General features: G+C 38.3%; 1 protein-coding gene across 1 annotated transcript in view; it reads left to right on the plus strand.

Annotated features, from left to right (window-relative positions):
* Window positions 1–25064, plus strand: part of PDZD2 (PDZ domain containing 2) — a 348778-nt gene that overhangs the window by 169760 nt on the left and 153954 nt on the right. Inside the window, exon 2 of the mRNA XM_044664497.1 lies at window positions 19481–19913. Within this exon, the coding sequence (XP_044520432.1) occupies window positions 19481–19913 (433 nt within the window). The remainder of the gene's footprint in view (window positions 1–19480; window positions 19914–25064) is intronic.

Raw genomic sequence — 25064 nt, forward strand, 5'->3', positions numbered from 1 at the left:
TAATAGTAGTTGCAGAAGCTGCTTTAGAATAGCTTTCTTGGTGTCTATGCCAATAAAGGTTCTGAAGTACAATTCTGAAGGTGACTCACCAAAGGTTTTGTATCTGGAGATTTCGAGTTATTCCTTTCTTGAGTGCTGAACACTTATTTTCAGGTATCTCCAAAAAGTTCCAGCAATTTTATAAAGAAATGCAATTGTTTATTCCCTGATATGAGAGTATATGAATGTAGTTCAATAGAAATGTTATAGTGAAAGCTAGGTTCTTATTTCCTACTGTACCAGCTTTAAGCTGCAAGTGTGCAAATGGTTGAAATACATCCCAAGTGTAGTGATACCACTACAAGCAAAGGGTCATGAATTTAAATCACCTTGAGAGATGGCTTGAAACTTGAGCTTGAAGGATTAACTGTGAAAAGCAAGTCTTTGTCTGCTGGGTCTTTGGAAACCCAGGTCACTTTCCCTTTGACCATGTGGGGTGCTTTCATCCCTTTGGATATTGATGGTAATCAAATAATTGGTAGAAGGAAGTGGGAAAAGAGCTATTGCTATGTACAAGAGGAGAACTGTATAATATTGCCTAGTTGCAGAAATGGATTTTAACCAGGGGAAGTTGAGGAGAGAATTGAATGCTAATAGATGTTTATGGATCTACTGCCTCAGAAGCTGACATTCTGAATTTTACATCATAGGATCATAGATTTTAGGGATGGAAGGAATTTTAGGAGGCACTGAATCTACCCCTTTTGTTTTCCAAATGAGGAAACTGAGGCACAGACAATTTAAATGACTTGCCCTGGGAAACTAACTAGTAATGAAGTGCTTGATGTGGAATTTGAGTCCAAGGTTGTCCTCAAGTCTTGTATTTTATATGTTGCACCACAACTAGTTATAGGTGATCCACATCTTGATTCTATGCTAATCCCTGTTTTAAGGAGTCCCATTTCAGGAAGGTCAGAGAAGTACATTTTCAATAATTACTTAATTTGTGGTCAGTTTTATGTGGATTGATTATTTCAACATCACCATTACTTAAAGTGATCCATTAGTAAAAACTGTCATGATACTGGTTTTGGGGGCAATGGGGAAGATAGAGAATATGAATATTATAAGCTTAACTGCCATGCCACATTTTAGACATTCATGTCAGAGAAAAATAAATTTGAATTTGCTATTAGGAACTCCAGACCGGAAGAGGTCAGAAGCACAAAGAAAGATCCCATAACAACAAACATATTTATAGCAAAAATTTGGTTTTTTTGTTGTTGTTTTTGTGTAGCAAGGAATGGGAAACAAAGTGGGTTCCCATTGACTGGTGAGCTACTGAACAAATTGTAGTATGTGGATGTAATGGCATACCTCAGCGGATGTAATGTGGCTGTAACTTCAGAGAGACCTGGAAGGAGTTTTATCAGCAGATTCAAAACAAAATGACTGGAAGTAGGAAACCATTTTACACTTTGACCTGACCTCAAAAGTGTAATAGAAAAGAATGTAAACAGCATTCAATAAAGATTTAACCAGCCATTAATTAACTTATTGGTTTTTGAAGGCTTGATCATGAGAAGAGCAGTGAAGCTCATTATCACATACATGGGACCTTTAAACTGGGTAGATTGGTGATAGCAGCAATAAGAGTAGAGTAGTAGTAGTAAGAGTCAGAGATTGCTATATTGGTATTCTTTTTTTAAAATGTTGCATATGTAATCTACTAATCTACGTAGCAATGCCAATTATGTTTTATTTTTCCCTAATCACATGTAAAATAATTTTTAACATTGTTTTTTCTTTTAGTTTCTAATTTCAAATTCTCTCCCGTCCTTTCCCCATCCCATAGATGGTAAACCATCTAGGACATAGATTTTTCATTCATAATCATGTAAAGCATTTTCCCATATTAGTCATTTTGTGGAAGACAGATCAAACAGTGTCCCGCCCCCACGAAGAAAGAAAGGAAGAAAGCAAGATATAGTGTATATGGACTTAGTTTCAGACTCCATCAGTTTTTTTGTTTGTTTTTCTGGAGGCAGATAGTATTTTTCATCATGAATCCTCTTGGGATTGTCTTGGATCATTGTAGTGCTGAGAATAGCTGTCATTCACAGTTGTTCATTGTACAGTATTGATGTTACAATGTTCTCCTGGATTTGATCTCTCTCCACCAATTTAGGCCTTTCCAGATTTTTCTGAAATCCTCCTCATCATTTTTTATAGGAAAAATTCCATCATAATCATATACCTTAACATTGTTTAGCCTTTTCCCAATTGATGGGCATCCCCTCAGTTTCTAATTCTGTTACCACAAAAAGAGCTGTTATAAAATATTACAAATGGGTCCCTTTTAAAAAAATTTTCTTTGAGATACAGACCTAGTGGTGGTTTTGTTGGATTAAAGGATTGTGTTGATATTCCTGAAATATTGAAAAAAGCAGAAGATCTACGACCTAAACTGGATGCCCCATGGAGGATTTAAAGAAAGCCATTGATGAGAATGGTGTAGGGTGAGATGGCCAAAGACTATGTTTATGCCAGAGTACCCCCACATTGATAGATGACTTCACAGATTCTTATTAAGCATTACAGTAAGTATATGGTGAAATGTATTAGGCATAGCAGGGTATGGTCAAATATTCAATCTGTCACCACGAACTATCAATATTATCTTCTTTTTTTTTAAACCCTGAAAAAAAGCACATTTAAACCTAGGTTCTCCTGACTCCAGGGCTAGTACTCTATCCTCTGTGTTACCTGCTTGCCTCTGGATGCTCTTTCCTCCTAACCAGTCTCTTCTTCTTTAGTTCATTCTTTTTTTTTAAACCCTTAATTTCTGTCTTGGAGTCAATACTGTGTATTGGCACCAAGGCAGAAGAGTGGTACGGGCTAGGCAATGGGGCTCAAGTGACTTGCCCAGGGTCACACAGCTGGGAAGTGTCTGAGGCCAGATTTGAACCTAGGACCTCCTGTCTCTATGCCTGGCTCTCAATCCACTGAGCTACCCAGCTGCCCCTCCTTTAGTTCATTCTTAATCAATCTGTCCTGCCACATACAGCTTCCCAATATACAAACCAGACGAGATTATTTTATATCTCTAAAATATTGAATGCCATCTTATTGCTTACTGAATAATGTCCAAATTTGACTTGGAATCAGGATTCTCCATAATTAGTTCCAATTTTATGATCTTTTCAGCCTTATCTCATAATACCCTCCTTTGGCTGTCCTGTGTTCCAACAAAATTGTACCACTTGCCATCTCTTGAACATGGCCTAAACAGAAATCCTACACATTCTTTTCCTTAACCTTAAACTCTTTTTCCATAAGCCCAGTTCTTCCTGACATTTCAGATTCTGCATTCTCTTTATGACATTGTAATGCAGGTTCAAATCCTGCCTCACATTCTTTAATACCTGTGTGGCATTGGACAAATGACTTGACATATGTGGACCTCAGTTTCTTCATCTGTCAAGTGAGAGATTAGGATTGGATGGCTGCCTATTAAATCAGAGTGTTGTGGAGAGAGGGGTTGGGGTCTAGGTCCTTTGTTTCCCTAGTGATTTGGGTCCAAGAAAGCTTGATGCCCCTTCACTCTCCACTTTATCCTACAGGACTGCTTCTACTTCCCTTTCATTTGTTCATTCCTTACATTCATGTATAATAGATCTTCAGAAATATTCTCTTGCTATTAAAAAAATTACATTATTAGAAGCATAATGTTAGGGCCAGCGAGGTGGCTCAGTGAATTGAGAGCCAGGCCTGGAGACAGAAGGTCCTGGGTTCAAATGTGGCCTCAGACACTTCCTAGCTGTGTATCCCAAGCCAAGTCACTTGACTCCCATTGCCTAGCCCTTGCCACTCTTCTGTCTTGGAATCAAGATACAGTATTACGTGGGGCAGCTGGGTAGCTCAGTGGATTGAGAGCCAGGCCTACAGATGGGAGGTCCTAGGTTCAAATCTGACCTCAGACACTTCTCAGCTGTGTGACCCTGGGCAAGTCACTTGACCTCCATTGCCTATCCTTACCACTCTTCTGTCTTGGAGCCAGTATTGGCTCCAAGACAGAAGGTAAGGATTTAAAAAAAAAAAGATACAGTATTACTTCTAAGATGGAAGGTAAGTTTTTTTTTTAATAAAGAAGCAGATTGTGGAGAGGAAGGTAATAATAATGGTGATGATAATGATGATAATAGTTAGCATTGATATAGTTCTTTAAAGTTTGGCAAATGCTTTAAATTATCACTCCATTTTATCCTCAAGATGACTCTGGGAGGTAGGTATTTTTGCTTTTCCAAATCAAGAAATTGATTTGGAAAGTTGATTGACTCAACTGGGTTCATAAAGCAGGTATGTGAGGCTAGATGTGAATTCATTTCTTCACTCCAAGACCAACATTTTATCCACTGTGTTACCTAGCTGCCTCAGTTCCCCTGACCTCTGTGCTCCCTTCTATCCTCCTTAGATTTCACCTAGAGTAATATGTACAGGACCAACTACCACATATTAGAAGGGACATGGAGAAATTGGAGTCTGATCAGAAACCAGCCCCAAGGATGATACCTACAGATTCATGACATGTATGGATTGATTGAATCAATTAGGGATGATTAACCTGGATAAGAGAAAGGGAGAAAATTGTCTACAAATAACCAATCAGTTATCATGTGGAATTACTTTAGACTTGTTCAGTTTGGCCTTGGAGGGCAAAAAAAAGGAGGACAGTGGGTAGAAATTACAGGAAAATCTTTTTTTTTACTCAAAATAAAGAAAAACTTTCTTTTAAAAATTTATTTATCTTTTAAAATAAATTTCCACAGAAATTTTCCAAAGTTATATGATCCATATTGTCTTCCTCCTTTCACCCCTTTCATAGCTGACAAGCAGTTCATTCTGGATTATAGAGTTACACAAAGCATATTTCCATATTATTCATTTTTGTAAGTTAATTATCTTATAAAATCAAAACCCCAAAACATATACTCAAATAAACAAGTGACAAATCATACATTAGGAAAACTTTTTTGCAATTGGAACTGCATAGAAAGGCAAAGGACCACCTTTGGGAGCAGAGACATTTGCTTGTTGGAGGTTAATTGTGAACATTGTAGAAGTGATGGCAGGTAGGATGGTGTAATGGAAAAATCTTGGAGTCATGAGAATTGGATTAGACGTCTTGTTATGATTTAGCTATGTGACCTTGGTCAGTTCATTTATCTCTTTCCTCGTCTGTAAATAGAGGTAATAATAATTGCATTAGCTCCTTCAAGAGACTGTATGAAGAAATAGGGGAAGGTGCAGCCCAGATTCAAGTTAAAAAGTTGAGTTCCTTGTCACTTTTCAGCTAAGAGCCAAAACTGAGAAAGTAGTCAGTACCTGTGCAGGGCACCCCAGAAGTCTTAGTGTGATACCAACTTAAAAGTGTTTGCAGTTCCTTTGAGACACCCTGTATAACACACATACTCTCTGAACGTATTATTGTCTGGGAATGGAAAGATTTATAGCTTTAAACAACTCTTTAGTTTAAGGCAGTTGATCATACTTTCAAAGCAACCACAAACTGCTTTTCAACCTCCCATTAACTCTAATGCAAGAGAAATTATATGCAAGAGGTAAATCTAGCTTCTTTTGTCTTGTGTCCATACCCACGGTTGTCATTGGCAGCTCAGTTGAATAAGGTGCAGAGGCTGCCATAAAAGCATCTCCGTAATTGTCCTCTGGGGACTCCCCTCTCTTTATTCCTTGTGTGCCTAGGAAGACAATGAACCTACCGTCATTCAGTCTAATTGGAGGAAAGGCCTGTGCGAATTTGTCAGAGGTCTAAATTATAGAATTTAAAATGCAAATGCTGTTGTATAACTGGGGACTTAGCTATAATAAAAGTTCAGGCTAAATTGATTCATGTATACTTGATGCAACTCAGTGATTCCTGCTTCATGTTTCTTTCATTCATGCATCCAGTAAACATTGATTAGGAGTCTACCAAGTACAAGGCAATGGGCCAACTACAAGGGATACAAAGACAAAATAGTCCCTGTTCTCTAAGAATTTACGTTCTGTTGGGGAGACATAACATGTACAAAACAAATAAATGTAAAATACAAGGGAGAATTGTGCCAGCTATATGGCACAATGGATAGAGTTCAAATCTGGCTTTAGACTCTAACTGTATGGCCCTGGGCAAGTTACGTAATGCTGCCTGCCTCAGTTTCCTCATCTGTAAAATGAGCTGGGGAGGGGATTAGCAAACCACTCTGGTATCTTTGCCAACACAACCCCAAATGGGGTCATGAAGAGTTGGATATGACTGAATGACAACAAAAATGAAAAGAAAATATGAAGTTCTTTTAGGGGGAGGGAGAGCAAGTAGCAACCATAGACATCTGGAAGGGCCTCATGTAGATGATTTTCTGAACTGAGCCTGGAAATGAGCTAAGAATTCCAAGTTGCAGTGGTGAAAAGGGAAGAGCATTCAAGGCCTAGGGAACTTTATTAGGTAAAGGCCTGGAGTTAGGAGATATAACATGTCAGTGGGAAAGAGCATGTTGCTTACTTGTTCCATTTTGGAATCTTTCTGGGCCTCAGAGCCTGATTATGAAAATTTCTAAACTGAATGAAATGGTTGGCATCTCCTTGAGTCAGGAGCTAGTCAATGATGCTTTTAGAGCAGAGCAATGACATGGTCCTACCTCTGCTTTGGTCACTGCCTGGTGTGAGAATAAAAAGAGCCAGTTCCTAATGTTTGATAGAGGGAGAGAAAGAGAGTTTGTATGGTGAGTCTCTTTTCCAGTTCTCTCCTGGGGCCGAATATACACTGGGAGACTTTCAGGGGGTGTCACCCTGAAACTGGGTGACCTGGATGGTCATGCTGCCACAAAGGAGTTGGGGTTGAGGCTTCCCCAACTCGATTCTGAATAAGGATGGGGTTCACACAAACCTCCCCTAATCAGTTAATTTCACATCTGGTGGTCTGGCTTCAAGATGGAGGCAGCCAGACCAAGCTGTTGTTCCCCTCTCCCTTGTGGTCTCTCAGGCACTCTGGAATGCTACCTGACTGATGAATGGCTTTTATTATTCACAATTCAGGTATTGGGGAAAGGAGTGAAGAGCAGAGAGATTTTGGGATACCCTCCTCTCTATTTCCATGAGGTCCATTACTTGGGTGGGAACCTTTGGGGTTCCCACTCCTAAGCTTCTTCCCACGCCCCTTCTCTTTCTGTTTATATCCTTTTCTATAATTGTAACTTTTGACTGAAAGGAGGGTCTCTCAGCAAGGTTGTGTGATGGGAGAAGACTAAGAGATCACTCCCAAAATGGAGTCCAAAAACTTAGCTGGCTCTATGGTTGAAGTCTTGGTGGGTGAGATGTGATGGAATGGCTTTGATCAGGGAATCAAGGTTTCAATTTCCAAAGAAAGATCCTCAGGAAGCCCTCAGGACTGGATCCGAGCTGGGATGTCCTCCTTCTCTTTCCTCCTCGTCCTCTGCCCGAAGCCCTCGCCTCTCTTTCTTCCTCTGGAGAATTTCCCAGAATCCTCCCTGGTCTCAACTGTCAGCAACTGTTTCTGGCTTCTTTTGTCCCATCCCCCTTGCACAAATCCCATCCTTACACTGGGCATTGGCAGCCTGCCCCAGGGTGCCAAACGTTTCCAGTAGCAGAGTCTATTGTTCCAAAGGCACTCATCAAAGTAATAAAAATGGTCTCTTGGTGGCTTTTCTTTTTCCATTTCTTACCTCCCCCTTAGGTGTTTGGTGCCCTCTGGTTTCCTAAGGCTGCTGCCTCCCACCTGCCTCCCACCATCCACTTTCTCTTCCTTACTTTCCCCCTCCACAATTGTACCTGGTCCTTTCCTGCCCTATCCTGTGAGATTATGGGCCAGCAAAAGGCAGTAAAGGAGAAGGAAAGGAAATTTCTTTTACAAAAGTCATTTTCAAGTTCTGTGGAGCTATGATTTATGATCCTGGAACTATCATTGCTCCATTGTGAGACTGTGAATAAATGAGCTAACTCCTCCACTTATTTTGCTTTGTCTGTATGAAATAGAGGTGAAAGTTAAGAATTCTACCTCATTTCAGAGATTCAGATGGTAATTAACTTAAGAACCCTGACTTTCTTTACACCTTCATGTGCCACTAATTATCTCAGTAGCATTATAGCATTCTCAAAATGAAATCTATATTCACTTTTTAAAAGAAATTACATTTTGGTAATTTTTTTGTTAAAAGGGATAGATCTCTGGGAAGGGGAAGAACAAAGCCAGCATTTATTAAGTGCCTACTATGTGTGAGTCAGTATGCTAAGCATTTTACAAATAGTTTCTCATTTGATTCTCACAACAACCCTCTCAGGTACTATATCCATTTTGTAAATGAGGAGACTGAAGGAGGCAGAGGTTAGGATGACTTGCTCAGGGTCACACAGCTAGAAACTGTCTGAGATTGGATTTAAGCTCAGATATTCCTGACTCTAACCCTACCTATTGTATCATTTAGCTGAATTGGGGAGGGAGGTGGAAGACAGAAGGAAATCTAGGTCATATAAAAGCTAAATATAACTGTAAAAATCCATTAAAATACAAATATATCAGAGTGATTTTAAATATTTACGGTTTTTGCAAAACTAGTAGAATTAAAATATGGTATCATCATTTCTGGGATGTATCTTATTGGCTCAGTGGATAGAGTGCTGGGACTAGGGTCAGGAAAACCTGAGTTCAAATCCAGCCTGAGACACTTGCTAGCTATGGCAGCCTCGGGCAAGTCACTTAACTTGTTTGCCATGATCCCTTGGAGAAGGAAATAGTAAACCACTCCAGTGTCTTTGCCATAAGAACTCTGAACAGAGCTGTTCACAGGCCATAAGGAATTGGATGTGACAGAACAAATCATAGCTTCCAAAGGATACATAATGGCTACTTTTATTATAGTGAAATAAACTCTTTTCTGGACAAGTGACAACAGTACATCCCAGCAGCATTTCTTCTTTCATGTAATTTATTTTCACAAAAGAAAGGTTCTGAAAAGACTTTGGAGGTTAGACTGACCTTTGGGCCTCTCACTTGGTTTTTATAACAATATATTAATACGAGGCAAGTATCCGTCTGAACAGAGAACCTGAAAGAAGAAAACATTTCATTTCCACTATAGCTCTGCTCAATTTGAGTATGGGGAAAGGACAGGGTACTTGTGCAGAGTTTTGGAGAAATGTCAAAAAGTTCACCTCCTGTCCCTAAATATTTCCCTCATGCCCGAATTATATCTGCTGTACATTCAATATTTATTCTTTGGTCTCATGTCAATTTATTGTGAGGTGCTGAAGGCAGTTTTGTAAGCTAAATTAAAAATGCACAAATCAAAACTCCAGAATATCTTAGTTGGAAGGGACTTGAGGGGTTAGAAACCTTGAGTCTAATGATTCCCTCACCTTCTCTATATCCATTCAGTTGCCAAGTCCTTTTGATTTTAACTATAGAGTCTTTCATCTTTCACTCTTCTTCATACTTAGCCCACCATCCTTGTGTAGGTTTTCTTCACACCCTAGTTGCATTATTACACTGGTCCCTTCAGTGGTCTCCATATCTCCTAACTCAAGTGTCTCTCCTCCCCTTCCCCCCCCCCCATACAGTCCATCTTCCACACACCTACCAAATATAATGATATTCCTTAAGGTCTGAGCATGTCACTGTTCTCCTCAGATATTCTAGTAGTTCCCAGTTTCTTCCAGCATCATATACACAGTCTTTTGTTGAGCATTTAAAGCCCTCTGAAATCTGGTTCCAGCTTGTCTTTCCAAGCTTACCATACGTCACTGTCTGTCAGTTACTGTGTTATTGCCAAACTGGCATGACTTCTTTCCCACGTGTACGTTATTCCATTCTACGTCTCCTTGTGATCACCTAGGCAGACCCTCATGCTGGGTATGCATTTCCTACTCACCTTTGCCTTGTAGAAATACTCTCTTCCTTCAAGGTTTCCTGAAGTGTTATCTTTAAATGAGGCTTTGCCTATCTATCCTGGCAACTCCTGTTGCTAGTGCCCTTTCTCTACCAAATTACTTTTTATATATTTTGCATTGAAAATATCTGTTTGCATATTATTCTCTCCAGTAAAAATGAATATAAGATCCCTTGGAATCTGAATGTAGATGGAAGCATACTTTTTAAAATTTTATTTTTCCAGTTTGGGCTTTTTTTTTTGGTCTGTGTTTTCTTTCATAACTTGACTAATATTGAAATATGTCTTGCATGACTGTACATGTACAGGCTATATCAAATTTCTTGCCGTCTCACGGAGGAGGAGGGATGGAGGGCAGGAGAGAATTTGGAATTCACTCTTTTAAAAATGAATGTTAAAAGTTGTTTTACATGTAATTAGGAAAAACAAAATATTTAAAAACATAAAAAACAGGGAAAAAATATAAGATCTTTGAGGACAAAGACTTTCACTTTTGTTCCTGTTTCATTTTGTTCTCTGTTGCCTAGCATGTGGATTGAATTCTGAAGTCCAACTTGTTTATCTTAACAGATCCCTTAACATTTTTTTTCTTTAAATTTAAAAAATTTGAACCTTTGCATTCCTTCTTAGAATCAGGACCGTGTATTGGTTCTAAGGCAGGAGAATGGCAAGGGCTAGGTAGTGGAGTTTAAATGACTTGCCATGAGTCACACAGCTGGGAAGAATCTGAGGTCACATTTGAACCCAGGACCTGACTATTCTGTTGAGTCACCTAGCTGCCCCCCCTAACAGATTCCTTCTACAGTGTCCTCGGGTGATCTTCTAGTTTTTCCTTGGATACCTCCAGTGAGAGGATCGGTGGAATCCCTGAATTCTAAGGACCTAGGTTTGGAAGGGACCTTAGTAACCCTAGCTGAGCCTCCTCATTTAACAGATGTAGGAAGTGAAGCTCATACAGGTTATGACTTGTTCAGTGTCACGTGGTTCATAAGTTGTAGGGCCAAGGCTAATTTTCTTTCCTGCTTGTACTCTTTCCATCATATCTTGTTGTCTCCTGCAGAGCTATTATTTATATTTTTGTGTGTATGTGTGTGATAATATCAGACTCTTCCTGAGATGTGCTATTTTGTCTTGGTTCACTATGTTTGGGAGAGAGATTTTAAAAATAAAATCTTTGGAGTCAGAGGACTTGGTTTGAAATCCTGATTCTACCACTTGCTAGACTTGTGTGACCTTGGACAAGTCAGTTTCATCTTCACAACCTACTTCAGTTCCTTCATCTGCATTGTTAGAGGGTTGTACTAAATGACCCCCAAGTCCCTGTTAGATCTAGAACCTTAACCCAAAAGAACCCCAGAACTAATAACCTATGAGAAAATAAGGAAATACAAATATGCCTTCTAAAAATAGGATGATTACAAATAAAGTAAAAGAAACTATTTGTACAAAAATATTTGTAGCAACTCTTTTTGTGATGGCAAAGAATTGGAAACTGAGGGGATGCCCCTTGTCTAGGGGATGACTGAACAAGTTATGGCATATGTTACAATGGAATACTAATGTACTGTAAGAAATGACTATCAGGATCATTTCTGAGAAACCCGGAGATACATGAGTTGATACAAAGTGAAGTGAATAAAACCAGTAGAACATTATACACAGTAACAGCAATACTATACAATGAGCACCTCTGAATGACTTAACTATTCTCAGCCATACAGTTTTCAAAAACAATCCCAAAGAACTTATAATGAAAAATGCTATCCATCTCAGGAAAAAGAACTGATAGAGTTGAATGTAGATCGAAGCAGACTATTTTTTACTTTTTGGCATTCTTTTTTATCTATGTTTTCTTTCACAGCGTGACTAATATGGAGAAATGTTTTACATGACTGTACATGTATAATCTATATCAAATCATTTACTGTCTCAGTGAGGGGGGGAGAGGAGGAAGAGAGAGAATTTGGACCACAAAATTTAAAAAAACTAATGTTAAAATTGTTTTTACATGCAATTGGGGAAAAAGAAACTATTATTAAGAAAAACATTTTTAAAAGGGATGATCAATGTTATTCTAACTAGGGACCAGCTTTAGATCTCTTGTGCAGGGGTCTGACTTATTTGACAAAGTTTTATTTATTCATACTGAGGATTACCTTTAGACCCAAGACCTTTGGTGTCTAGGTGTGTGGTAGAAATTGATGGTTTGTCATCTAGGATGGAACTCCTAAAAATGCTATCTAAATACATTAGAACAGGTTTTCCATGTAATTTACACACATATACATATATATGAGAGAGAGATACAGAGACGGAGACAGAGAGAGGATTTGAGGGCTTTAGTCACCATTTGAGTACTCCTACCGTTCTGCCATTAAGCATGCAGTTGGCAGAGCTGAGAACTTATTACCAGAAGCTCCATGATCATTCTCCCTGTGACAGGTTCACTAATTGAACCAACTTTTTAGGTTAAGGAGATAAATGGCTACTTTTGATCCTGTGACAAAGGCAGATGGACTTTTTCTTTCCTCACCCTTTTTTCCCCTTCAAGTTGCCTGGGGAGGGGCGTGATGGTGGTGATGGAAATGAGTACCTTACTATGAACTACAAAGGTGAAGACTTCAATAGTATCTGGACTCCTCCTGCCCTCAGCCTTCCAGTTCCAGGACTCAAAGTCCCAATGATCTCCCCTGACAGCATCTTAATCTCTTTCTGGCAAAAGACAGCTTACTTGCCACCCTGATATCCTGAGAAGTGGGAGTTTGTCATAAAGAGAGAACGGCTCCATTGATGTCATTGGAAATGTTAACTGCTTTCATTGTGGCCTCAGGCTCTGTCAGCGTGGGAATGTAGGAATGTGGGAACTTGGAGGCAGGAAACCAGACAAGGTTTAATGAGGATTTGGATTGTGAGTTTGTAACTTCTGTCATTTGATAGCACCCATTACTTGAGGGAAAGCATTGATGAGCATGGCTGGGCAAGAATCCAGTGGTTGAAGCAATTTCCCCTAGATCACCTAGGACTTCTTGCTTCTTTTGTAGGGCTGAAAGTTAATGACCTGGTTTTTTTCCCCCCTTCAGGAAAAGGGGATAGGGACGAGCTTCTCTCTCCTTTCTGACCCTATGGTTCCCTAGATAGGGTCTACATTAGGATGTGGCGATTTTGGCAGCTGATATGCTGAAGAACTGGTGTACTCTCCATCCTGGCATACTATAACCAGTTCTAGAGTTTTTGATTTAGAGGAATTTTTTTAGCCCTTCTTTAGAGATTAAGGACCATAGGATCATTGATTTAGAGCTGAAAGGAAATTTAGAGGTTTATTCTAATTAATCCCATTATCTGAAAGATGAGGAAACTGAGAACAAGGAAATTTAATTATTTTTCCATGGTCACACAGGATGTAAGTGGCAGAATCAGGATTTGAGTTCAAGTCTCTCAATCCAGCAATTTCCACTGCCTCACAACAGAGAATTGTTTTCAGGACCATTCTGTTCTAGGGTACGGTTATGATAAAACATTTCACCCTCCTGGAGACCATGTTTCGAGTAGGCTATAAAACCATGTGGTAGCATTTGGTACCTCTTTATAGGTTTGAAGAAGTAGTATCAAATTCAGATAGAAGCTTATCCCTGTAGAAAATCATAAATCAACATTATCTTTGTTAAATTCTATTTTTATATATTTGTTAAACATTTCCCAGTTATATCTTTATTATTTTATTTTATTTTTTTTAAACCCTTAACTTCTGTGTATTGGCTCAGAGGTGGAAGAGTGTTAAGGATAGGCAATGGGGGTCAAGTGACTTGCCCAGGGTCACACAGCTGGGAAGTGTCTGAGTCTGGATTTGAACCTAGGACCTCTCATCTGTAGGCCTGACTCTCAATCCACTGAGCTACCCAGTTGCCCTGCCCCCAGTTATATCTTAAAAAAAAAAATTTTTTTTTTAAACCCTTACCTTCTTTCTTAGAGTCAATACTGTATATTGGTTTCAAAGCAGAAGAGTTGTAAGGGCTAGGCAATGGGGATTAAGTGACTTTCCCAGGGTCACACAGCTAGGAAGTGTCTGCGGTTGAATTTGATCCCAAGACTTCTTATCTCCAGGCTTAGCTCTCTATCCACTGAACCATCTAGTTGCCCCTCCCAGTTACATCTTAATATGGTTTGGGGAAGGTGCAAATTTTACACTTCTGATTTAGAAGCTAACATTACAAAAACCTTTTCCTCCTAGAATATAAGGTTGGAAGGAACTTCTCTCTATAGATGCCTAAGAGATTGCCATTGAATCTCTCCTTGAACATTCCCTGTGATAGGGAAATGATCACTGTGTTAGTCTTAGTTTCCTTATCTGTAAAATAAAAGTAATCTTGTATTATCTATTTTACAAGGTTGTGGTTGGAAAAATGCTTTGTATTCAGTAGAATTCTTTATGAAGAAAATCTATTGCAAATTCAACTATGGTTGTTAGCCCTCTATAAAGTTGGGCTGAAATTTACCTCTACTTAAGTTCTACCTTTTGATTCTGGCTTTGTACAGAAGAATCTTCCAAATATTTAATTTGAAAACACTGATCCCCATTCCCTCCTCCCTTCCCCATGTTGTATATTTTCCTGACTACATATCCCCATATGAATTGGTCTAAGAACTACTTTAATGAGATTTTAATTGTTCCTATTATAACATTGTTTAGATGCCTCTCATTATCCTGGTCATGGCCCACTCTGGTCTGTTAATGTCATGCTTAAAATACACTACTTAGACAAGACATATTATTTTACATGTGTTTAAACCCGCCATACTCTGCTCTGGAGTTACTTCCCTTGCTTTGCTCCTTACTCAAATATTCAAATAGATCTGTGACTGCATTGATTTGGGAGTTCCCTCCAGTGATGCAAATCCAGGCGTGCTCATTCTCTGTAACTCTCATCCATGCTCTCCTAAAAGCGTACCCACCCAAAGTGCTAGAGACCTCCCTCAGTGTCTCATGACAGTTGTAAGACTACAAGTGGAGCACTCTTAACATCCACCTGTGATCCTTTGCCACATGACCAGCTCATTGTTTCTTCCTAATCTTCTGAGTTCCTCATTGATTATACATTGCAGTCTCCTAACATCCACCATATACTTCCCTGTTGCCATTTGTGATCCCTGTCTCTCGTTCTTTAGAAGCAGTGGTGTTCATATCTGGCTGTCATATAGAGAATCACTAGGAAAAATTTTAGAATTGAAAAGATAATCTTTCACTTTCATGGGAAGTTTGTTGTCAGTAACAGAGTTTTATCATTTTCCAAACGCATTACAGCAGTGATTCGCAAAGTGGGCACCACTGCCCCCTGGTGGGTGCTGTAGCAATCCAGAATAGCAGTGATGGCCACAGGTGCATTTATCTTTCCTATTAATTGTTATTAATATTTTAAAAATTTAATTTCCTAGTCATCCTGTATATGTCTAATTTGTACATATTGGTTTCTTTGTCTCCTCCCTTTGATTATGAGCTCATCAAGAGCTGGTATCATCAGGGACAGCTAGGTGGTGCAGTGGATTGAAAGCCAGGTCTAGAGATGGGAGGACCTGGGTTCAAATCTGGACTCAGACACTTCCTACTTGTATGACCCTTAAGTGACAGTCACTTAATCCCTATTGTCTAACCCAAGGATTCCCAAAGTGGGTGCCACCGCCCCCTGGTGGGTGCTGCAGTGATCCAGGGGGAGTGGTGATGGCCACAGGTGCATTTGGGGGTGGTGAATAACTATAAGGGGGCAGTGATAGTATGTGACAGGGGGCGCTAAGTAATATTTTTTCTGGAAAGGGGGTGGTAGGCCACAAAAGTTTGGGAACCTCTGCAGTACAGCATGCTCTCCTCCTGCTTTTCAATTCTGGGTCCAACTCATTGGCCATCTATTGGCTATCCCAGATATGTGTATATTATTGGACAAACACCCTAGCGTATGCCTCTAAATGTATGTTTTAATCTGGGCAGTCTTTAGACACTTCCCAAGTAGATGGACAGTGGTTATAGTTCTTTTCCAGGAGGCTTCACAGTATTTTGGGGCTTAATGAGAACAACACAATGACATTGAATCTCACCATCCAAAGAAAATCCCTTTTTAACCTGGACTCTATATGAGATCTCCATCCCAGGGCAAACACCCCTGGTGGTTATATCTCTCTCTATTTTATGATTCACCTTGATGTTTATTATCAGAATGTCATTGCATGGTGTTATTTTTGGTGTTACATCTATCAAGGAATCCGAGGTGATCTTGATGTATGGATGAGAGAGAGCCTACCACAAAAGTGCTTCATGGCAATGTTCTGTTCTGCTGAATCAAATGCTTTTTCATAATCTACAAACAATAAGCACAATGAGATCTTTTGTTTTTAACATTATGATAATAAGGATAGCTATCACACAGTGCCTACTATGTGCCTCTCACTGCGTCTTTTAGTGCTTTTTAAATATTATCTCATTCTGTCCTTACAACAACCCTAGGAGGTAAGGAGGTATTATTATCTGTATTTTACAGATGAAGAAATTAGGGCAAGCAAGTTAAATGATTTGCTTAAGGTCACACAACATTTGAAGCTGAACTTAAACTCAGATCTTCTTGATTCCAGAGCCAGCACTCTCTCCTGTGCCACCTAACTGCCTCTACAATAGTTAATAGTAAGATGGTAAAGATATAGACTTCGGCTAAACATTGCTGACAAAAGCCTGCTTGTTTTCTGTAAAACCCTTATCAAGGATGCCCTTAATTGGTTTATGAATTGCTTTCATAAAGATTTTATATAGATGAGAGTGAAGGTATATAGGTTTATGGTTATTGATGTTTTTTCTCTGTTAAGCATGAATTATTTATGTAAAATTTGGCCATTACATTTCTATTAATATAGCCTAACATTGCTAGCTTGGTGGTTTTTGTTTTTTTGTTTTTTTTGTTTTTTTTTTTTAGCAAGCACAACACAGTTTGGGGGTCATATTAAGCTTATTAGCTAAATATCTAATTTTTTCCACTTGAATAATAGTTGCTTTTTTTGTATCTGAATGCTAGTGACTTCTCTCTCTTGAGTATCTCCTGTATAATCTTGTTTGTACATAGTTGTTTGCATTGTCTCCTCTATTAGACTGTGAGTTAACTTTTGGTCAGGGACTGCCTAGTGTCTGTCTTTGTCTCCCAATCAGCCTGACACATAGTAGGTGCTTATTAGATGTTTAGTGACCGACCTGTACTTCTGTCATTCAAGGCTATCCTCTATTCTGAAATGGGATAAATTATTAATTTTTAATCCCAGTGTGAGACTTTACATTTCTCCCAATTAAATTTCATCTTTTCCTTCTGGGCACATTGTCTCCAGTTAGAGTAAACTCTTGAGTTGAGAGGTCAGGAGCATGATCAAGGTTCAATAATGTGGTTGAGGGGCTAGCAATATTTATTAGTGATATATATTATGGGATCTCTTTTTTCATTTAAAAAATGTCATGCTATTTTTAATATCACTGCTATTTCCCAATGCCTTCCATTCTTTGATAGATCACACACCCTTTTTAAACAAATAAATACAAGCATGAACACATAGGCCATATCTGAAAATGAAAGCATCATTCTGTACTTATACAGTGCCACCTCACTGCCAAGAGATAGGAGTCATGTTTCACCTTCCCACCTCTGAAGTAATGGTTGGCTACTATGGTCGATCAGAGTTTTGAAGTTTTTCAGAATTTTCCTTTATATTTTTAAAATCAAGCATTATTGTTCTCGTTCTTATTTCACTCTTTTTTAGTATTTATACATCTTCCCAAGTTTCTCTGAGTTCTTAATTGTCATTTCATACCACTATTAATATTTTATTACATTACAATATCACAGTGTTTCAGCCACTTACCAATTGATGGGCACCCTTTTTTTCTAGCTCTTTTCTAATACAGAAAGTGCTATGATAAATATTTGATGTATATTTGTATACATATATGCATAAGCATACAAATGTATATACATTTTTCTTCGATTTTTTTTGGAGTAGGTAGGTAGATGTATAAAAAACTTCCTCTCTTCCTATGTTTCAGATACCTTGTGTGCCTAATAGTGATACTGCTGGGTCTAAAATTGTATATAGTTTAATGACTTTTTTTAGTGTAATTCCAAGTTGTTTGCCATAATAGTCAGACCAATTCACAGCTCCGCCAACAATTTATTAGTGTGCTTTTCTTTTTACAGTTTCTCTAAGACTTTGCATGCTCCATACATTCTAATACACTTTCTGCATTAGAAAAGACCTAGGAGAAAAGAGAGTACCCATCAATCAGAAAGTGGCTGAAACACTTATATTGTAATGTAACAAAATATTAATGACAATTAAGAACTCAGAGAAACTTGAGGAGACTTAGAAGTACTAAGGAAGAATATTTTGTAATCTTTGCCAACCTGATGGATATAGAGTGAAATATTAGCATTATTTGATTTGTATTTCTCTTATTAAAATTGTTTAAAGAACATTCTTTCATATGGCTATTAATAGCTCGCATCTCCCTTTTTTGAAAACTATGTTCATATCCTTTGACAACTTCACTTTTGAGAAATGTCACTTGTTCTTACAGTGAACAGAACCGTATCAAAAATATTTCTTGCAAAGATTTTTCCCAATTAGCTATTTTCTTCTAATTTTAGCTGCATTGATTTTGTTTAAGCAAAACTCTAATTTTATATAGTTAAAACTGTCCATATTATCTTCTCTAATTATCTTTGTCTCCTGCTTCATTCAAGAAATCTAGCTCTTCATTGCAATTATGCAGGATAAGTCCTTCAATTTTCTTATAATTTTTATGTGTCCTTTTATATAGTTGGGTCCTATATACAATTATAGCTTGTCGTGGTAATATCTTCTGAACATTTCTGGTCGTCCCAGAAGTTTTTATTGAATAGGGAGCTAGTAGTTAGTGTTTCTGAGATTATCAAATACTAGGCTACTTTATTTGATTTTTTTTCTGGATCTTACTACCAATCCATTGGCCAGTTTTCTACTTTTTACGCAATACAAAGTAGTGTTGACTGTTCCTTAATGTAGGTTGAGGGCCCCTTCATTCACACTTTTTTTCATTATTTTCTTGGTGATTCCTGATCTTTTGCTCATCTGTTTAGTTTTATAAAGTAACCTTTTGGTATTTTGGTTGATGTAGAATTAATTCTACCAATTAGTCTATACAGTAATGTCACTTTTATGTTGGCATGGCCCAACCATCACCAAAGATTGAATCTGTTTTCATTCTTCTCCTCTATGGAGCCTGACCTTCAGACTACTTTTGTTACTCATTTCTTGTTGATTCGCACTCATAGAAAACAACTTTGGCTATTCCTGCTAGTGGATTACTTGAATCTTTTAAGGAGCCTTTGCACTTGAATTTTATTGGCGAAATGTATTAATTAATGGAGCATATCAAGTTGGATGTAAGGGATAAGGGGATGGATGGGGAAAGCTCAATGTCCTTACTGTTTTTTGCCCGGGAAATTAACATGATTTTCATAAGTTCTTCTTTTACTTTGCAGTTATCTGGCTGATCAGTGCTGGAATGGCGGCTTTATCTACTTAATCATGCTACGTCGCATTAAGCGCAAGGCTCCTCTCCCTCCTTCCAATGGCAACAACAGCAACAGCTGTGAACCCAAAGCAACCCCTACCTCAGAGCCCAGCAGCCGCCTGGTACAGAATGGGAAAAGAACAAGAAAGTTTGGTGTCATCTCCAGGTCATCTGTCAACAAAGACAGTGTGGAGAACAGGAACAGTCAGGACTCTGAGCTAGAGAATGGACATTATACCGTCATGGAGATGGGTGGCTCACATCTTGAGGCTTTGGAAGTGGATGATGACAGGACAGAGGATCACTTGCCAAATTCAGAGGCTCCTCTGGTCACAGGCCATTATAGATCTCGCTTATCTGAGGGGAAGTCTGATTTCAAGCCAGGTGATCATCTGGCACAGGTAAGATTTGATTTTTTTCCTTTGAGGATAATAGTATAACCTAAAACTTGATGGGTAGAGATGGAGAACATAAATATATGTGTGCCAGAGGCAACATGGTACAGTGGGCTGAGAACTGACCCCAGAGTTAGGAAACTCTGATCTAAGTCCCATCTTGGCACATATTGGCTGTGTGACCCTGGACAAGTCTCTTGATCTCTCAGTATCCCAGGAGCTTCTCTAAGACTATCAAGCTGTAGAATATTGTAAGAAGTGCAAAGGCAGTGAAAGTTTCCTCTCAGGGAGTTCCCAAAACAATGTCATCACAGATCCAATTTGAATTTCTTGTATATGAATGAAAAATAGTGAGGAAAGGTACACACTGAGGTCTTAGCAAGCATGATTGGCCAAAGAGCATCTACTGTTAGAAGTTTTCTTGTTGTTGTTAAAGTTAGGTAATTTTTTTTTCTTGCCTTGCACTTATGATTTCACTGATGTAGAATGTTTAACATGGGGGTCAGGTGGAGGGAAACTCCTTCAACTTATTTAGATCCACAATTCTTTAGCAACTTACAGTTTTAGGAAATGATCTGAGACAATGAAGAGGTTAAATGAATTACCAAAAGGTCACAGAGATCAGATGTGACAGAAGCAGCTTTTGAATCTAGGACTTCAGGACCTGAGGCCACTCTTCTATGCTTTGCTGCCTCTTGATAATCAATGATGTTATTACAAGATAATATTGGTTGGGGCTAGATTTCACAGGGTACACCTGAGTATACTACTCTAAATTTGTTTTAAAGTTGGGAAAACAAACATTGAGCTCAAACATAGATAGGACAGCCTTTATGTTTCCTGGCCAGCAAATGAACTTCAGACAAATGATCAGAGAATGTAGAAAAAGTTATATACTATGTGTTATGCTTGCCAGACAAATGGTTTGTATCATTTTATCATACTTCAAAAAAAAAAAGGAAAGAAAATCTCAACATTGCTTCTCAAGTGATAGTGAATGGAAAATCAGAAATATCATGGTTCTAATATGAGCTTCGTGGGACCCAGATAAAGTATTTGAGTTCTGAGGCAGCCACATCATCATTCATCAGTTGCTGTCACCAGAGGAATTGTCACCACAAGGCCATGAATTTCTGGTGGCAGGTTCAGAAGATGATAGAATAAACATCAAAACAGAACAGTATTATCTGGGAAAGTACAGCTAAGCTCTAGGGACATAAACATCTGTTTTTGTTTTTAAGAGTTCAAAACCAGGAACATTTAAATGGGATCATATAGTTCATGCTGCTAAATTCCAACAAAGTTAAATGTGGAAGTTATGTAAAATAATAATAACAACACATGTTATTATTTATCTAGCACTTTAAGGTTTATAAGTACTACCTCATCTTATCCTCCTGACAATGCTGGGAGGTTGATACTATCATTATCTCCATTTTACAGATGAGGGAACTGAGACAGAAAGAAATTAAGTGACATGATCACATAGCTAGTAAATGACTATGATTGGATTTGAACTGGGTTCCTCTTGACTCCAGGTCCATTTCTCTCGCTATCCATTGTGCCATCTAACTGCCTCTATACAAATCACATGGACCCTCATTCCAGCTGTCATGACCAGATCTAGCATTATGTTTAGGGAACATTAGATAGCTTGCCTACCTACCATGATTAAAGAGGCTCTGCAAAATTTCCCCATCTCCTAAATACTTCTATGAAATTCTAGCATTTGAAATTCTTTTTGGTTAAACAAATATGCACAACACATAGCGTATATGTTCAAATACATGTATTTTCCTTTAAGTTCTTATATTTGGGGGCACCTAGGTGGCTCAGTGAATTGAAAGCCAAGCCTAGGGATGGGAGATCCTGGGTTCAAATGTGATGTCAGACACATTCTAGTTGTGTGATCCTGGGCAAGTTACTTAACTTCCATTGCCTAACCCATACTGTTCTTTTGCTTTGAGATCAATCGATAGTATTGATTCTAAAATGTAAGGTAAGGGTTTTTAAATAAATTTTATATTTATTTAGAATTTGTGTGTGTGTGTGTGTGCATGCATATGTGTATGTGCCTTCTTCAGATGTCTTTTTCTTTAATACAAAAATTCCCAGGGAGGAAGTTGTCTTTTTTGGCAAATTCTTAAATTTGGAGTTTGAAGGAATTCATGAAATAATTTTCCTACCAGAAAGGAAAGATATGTATGGGAAAGGAATGGTGCACAGTTGAGACAATCTGAAAACGTGGAGATAAAACAAATTTTGCAACTTCATTCTTTTCCTGAGTCCATATGTGTCATGACCAATGGCTGTACTGAATTCAGTCGATTCATAATGGAACCACCCAAATGACAATTTCTGATATCTGGAGATTGTATTTTTCAGTAATACCTCATAGGTGTTTGTAAAATGAATAAATTGTTGATAAAGGAAAAATGTTGTTAAGTATTTCGGAATTACTTTCTGTCCACAGGTAAAAGAAATAGACTCAAGATAGAAAAAGAGATATTGTTTCAGCTTTTACCTCATTTGGAATATTTAAGCGAATGACTTTGATTTCCCATTTAACAATCCATTGAATTGGGGAGGAGGGGAAGAAAACAGTAAGATAAAATTGGGCAAGTAGAAAGAAAGCCAGCATGGGATACATACATTTTAACCTTTTTGTCTTATTTAATCCTCTGGAAAGTTAAAGCATTTTATAGCTGACTAAAGGAAGCTCTGATTTGAACTAATGTGTTGTGCCTAGGGAAAAAGAAAGAGCTTTGGGTTCAAGATATGTTAGAAAAAGAATATCCATTAGGGACAATTAGGGTGACTCAGAGGATAGAGAGCCAGGCCTAGAGATGGAAGGTCCTAAGTTTACATTTGGCTTCAGACACTTCCTAGCTGTATGGGCCCTTGGCACGTCACTTAACCCTCATTGCCTAGCCCTTATCAGATTTCTGCCTTGGAACCAATACACAGTATTGATTCTAAGACCGAAGATAAGTGTTTTTTTTTTGTTTTTTGTTTTGTTTTTAAAGATTATCCTTCCTCCACTGGGTCAAATTGTGGATATGAGATCATAGATTTAGAGCTAGGAAGGACTTTTGAGAACATTTAATCTTTATTTCACGTCTTCTTCATTTTATAGATTAAGAAATGGGTCTAAACATGGTCAGCTGAGGTCACAAAACAACCAAAGTCACAAGTACTAAGTAGAGCTCAGACCCTCAAGACTCCACTTTGAACATTCTTTCTGTTGCACTATCTAGTGTTTTTGTAGCTTCTGGTGTTTTTAATATAAAAGGGAAAACAACGTCCCTCTAGCAAAACCAAGGAAATCCACTAGGATTTGCACTAGGGATATGTCATATCCCCCAGAGCCTGCTCGGGGCTGGCCACACTCTTCCCTCTTAAAGGCAAATGGCCCAGAGGATTTACAGTGACACCTAAGTAGCCCCACCTTGCCACATCTCTTTGTACAGTTTCCTCTTTAAAAGTCACACAGTGACTCATTGTAGGATCATAGATGAGGAGCTGGAAGTACACTCAGATACTGTCTAGTCAAACCTTTCATTGTATAGAGGAGGACATTGAGGCTCAGCAATATTAATAGAATTATCCAAGACCACACAGGTAGTAAACCTCAGAGGTAGGATTTTGTTTTATGTTTTTAAAAAACCAATACTTTCTATCTTAGAATTGATACTATGTATTGGTTCCAAGGTAGAAGAATGGTAAGAGCTGGGCAATGGGCATTTAGTGACTTGCTCAGGGTCACACAGCTAGGAAATATCTGAGGTCAAATTTGAACCCAGGACCTCCTCTCAATCCACTGAGCCCCCTACCTGCCCTCAGAGGTAGGATTTGAACATAGAACTTCTGACTCCAGAGCCAGTGTTCTTTCTCCTATATCATGTTGCTTAATTACTTCAATAAACTGACAGTGAAGGATACTTCCTTTCCACTTGGCAGAGCGGTGATGGATGATGGATGTGGAATGAAGCCTACTTTGTCAGGTACTGGCAACATGTAGTTATGGTTTGCTTAGTGTCTTTCAATTGGAGGCAATAGTTTTGTAAAAAAAAAAAGCAACGTAAAAAGCATTTTAATATTTTTATTATTATTTTACCAATTACATGTGATAAATTTCCACCCAAGTTTTCCCAAGTTATATGATCAAACTTTTCTCCCTCCCAAACTTATTCCCCTTTCTGGTTTTGGCAGGTGATTCAGTCTGGGTTGTACATGTGTTATCATGCAAAACATATTTCCATAGTGTTCACTTTTAAAAATTTTTATTTTTAAAAATAAAACATTTTAAAGAATTCTCATGGTTAGGAAGATCATCCTTACATTTTTTTTTAAACTTCTGAGTCACCAGTCAAAATCATCCTGGATTAACATTGTGAGCTATTCATAAGATGGGCTCAGGTGGGTGTTAAGCCCTGTTAGAATGATTGTGGCCTCTGATTTTTGTAAATAGGGGTCTGTTATTTTGGCTCATGCTGCAGAAGAACTACCAAGAAGATATTCATGTTGGGTCACATAGGGTCTTACAAACTTGAGGTAAACATAGTTTTCTTCCCCCAGGTGGGCTCTTATCATTCCTTCCTTTCCCCATGATTGGCACACAGTTGCAAGAATATACGGTAGATATACAGCTCCTTCCCTTTCATGCCATGAACCTCCTGAAAATCAGACAGCCCTAAGGACAGCAGCCTTTGTGAAAGCCTCCAACAGAAGATGTATCACTCAAAATCTAAGAGCGAGCTAGATCCCATTTTTTACAGAATGGGTTGAGCCTAAGGTCAAGCTGTAAAAATGGATTTTGCAGAAAAACAGAAATTGGCAGCTCACCCTAAGAATTTCCTTTGGGGAAAACTTCCATTCTGTTTGAATAATGAGAGAAAAAAACATGCCAATGTTCTTCCTTTTCCCTTTTATTAATGAATTAAGTTTTATAAAAATTCAACAAAAGTCTCATAACCATCATTCAAATCTTTCTTTATCCATCAGTTATTTTTATTTTGTAAACTAGCATTCTTGTTAAGACAATACTGTATTATGCAAAAATGGATCCGTTTCCCCCACCTAGTTTTTATTAAAATTATATTCTTCCTTACTGGAACTATGGAGAGTTCATATACTTTTCAAATGAGTAGTATGTTT

The sequence above is a fragment of the Gracilinanus agilis genome, chromosome 1 (genome assembly GCF_016433145.1).
Source record: "Gracilinanus agilis isolate LMUSP501 chromosome 1, AgileGrace, whole genome shotgun sequence".
Taxonomy (NCBI): domain Eukaryota; kingdom Metazoa; phylum Chordata; class Mammalia; order Didelphimorphia; family Didelphidae; genus Gracilinanus; species Gracilinanus agilis.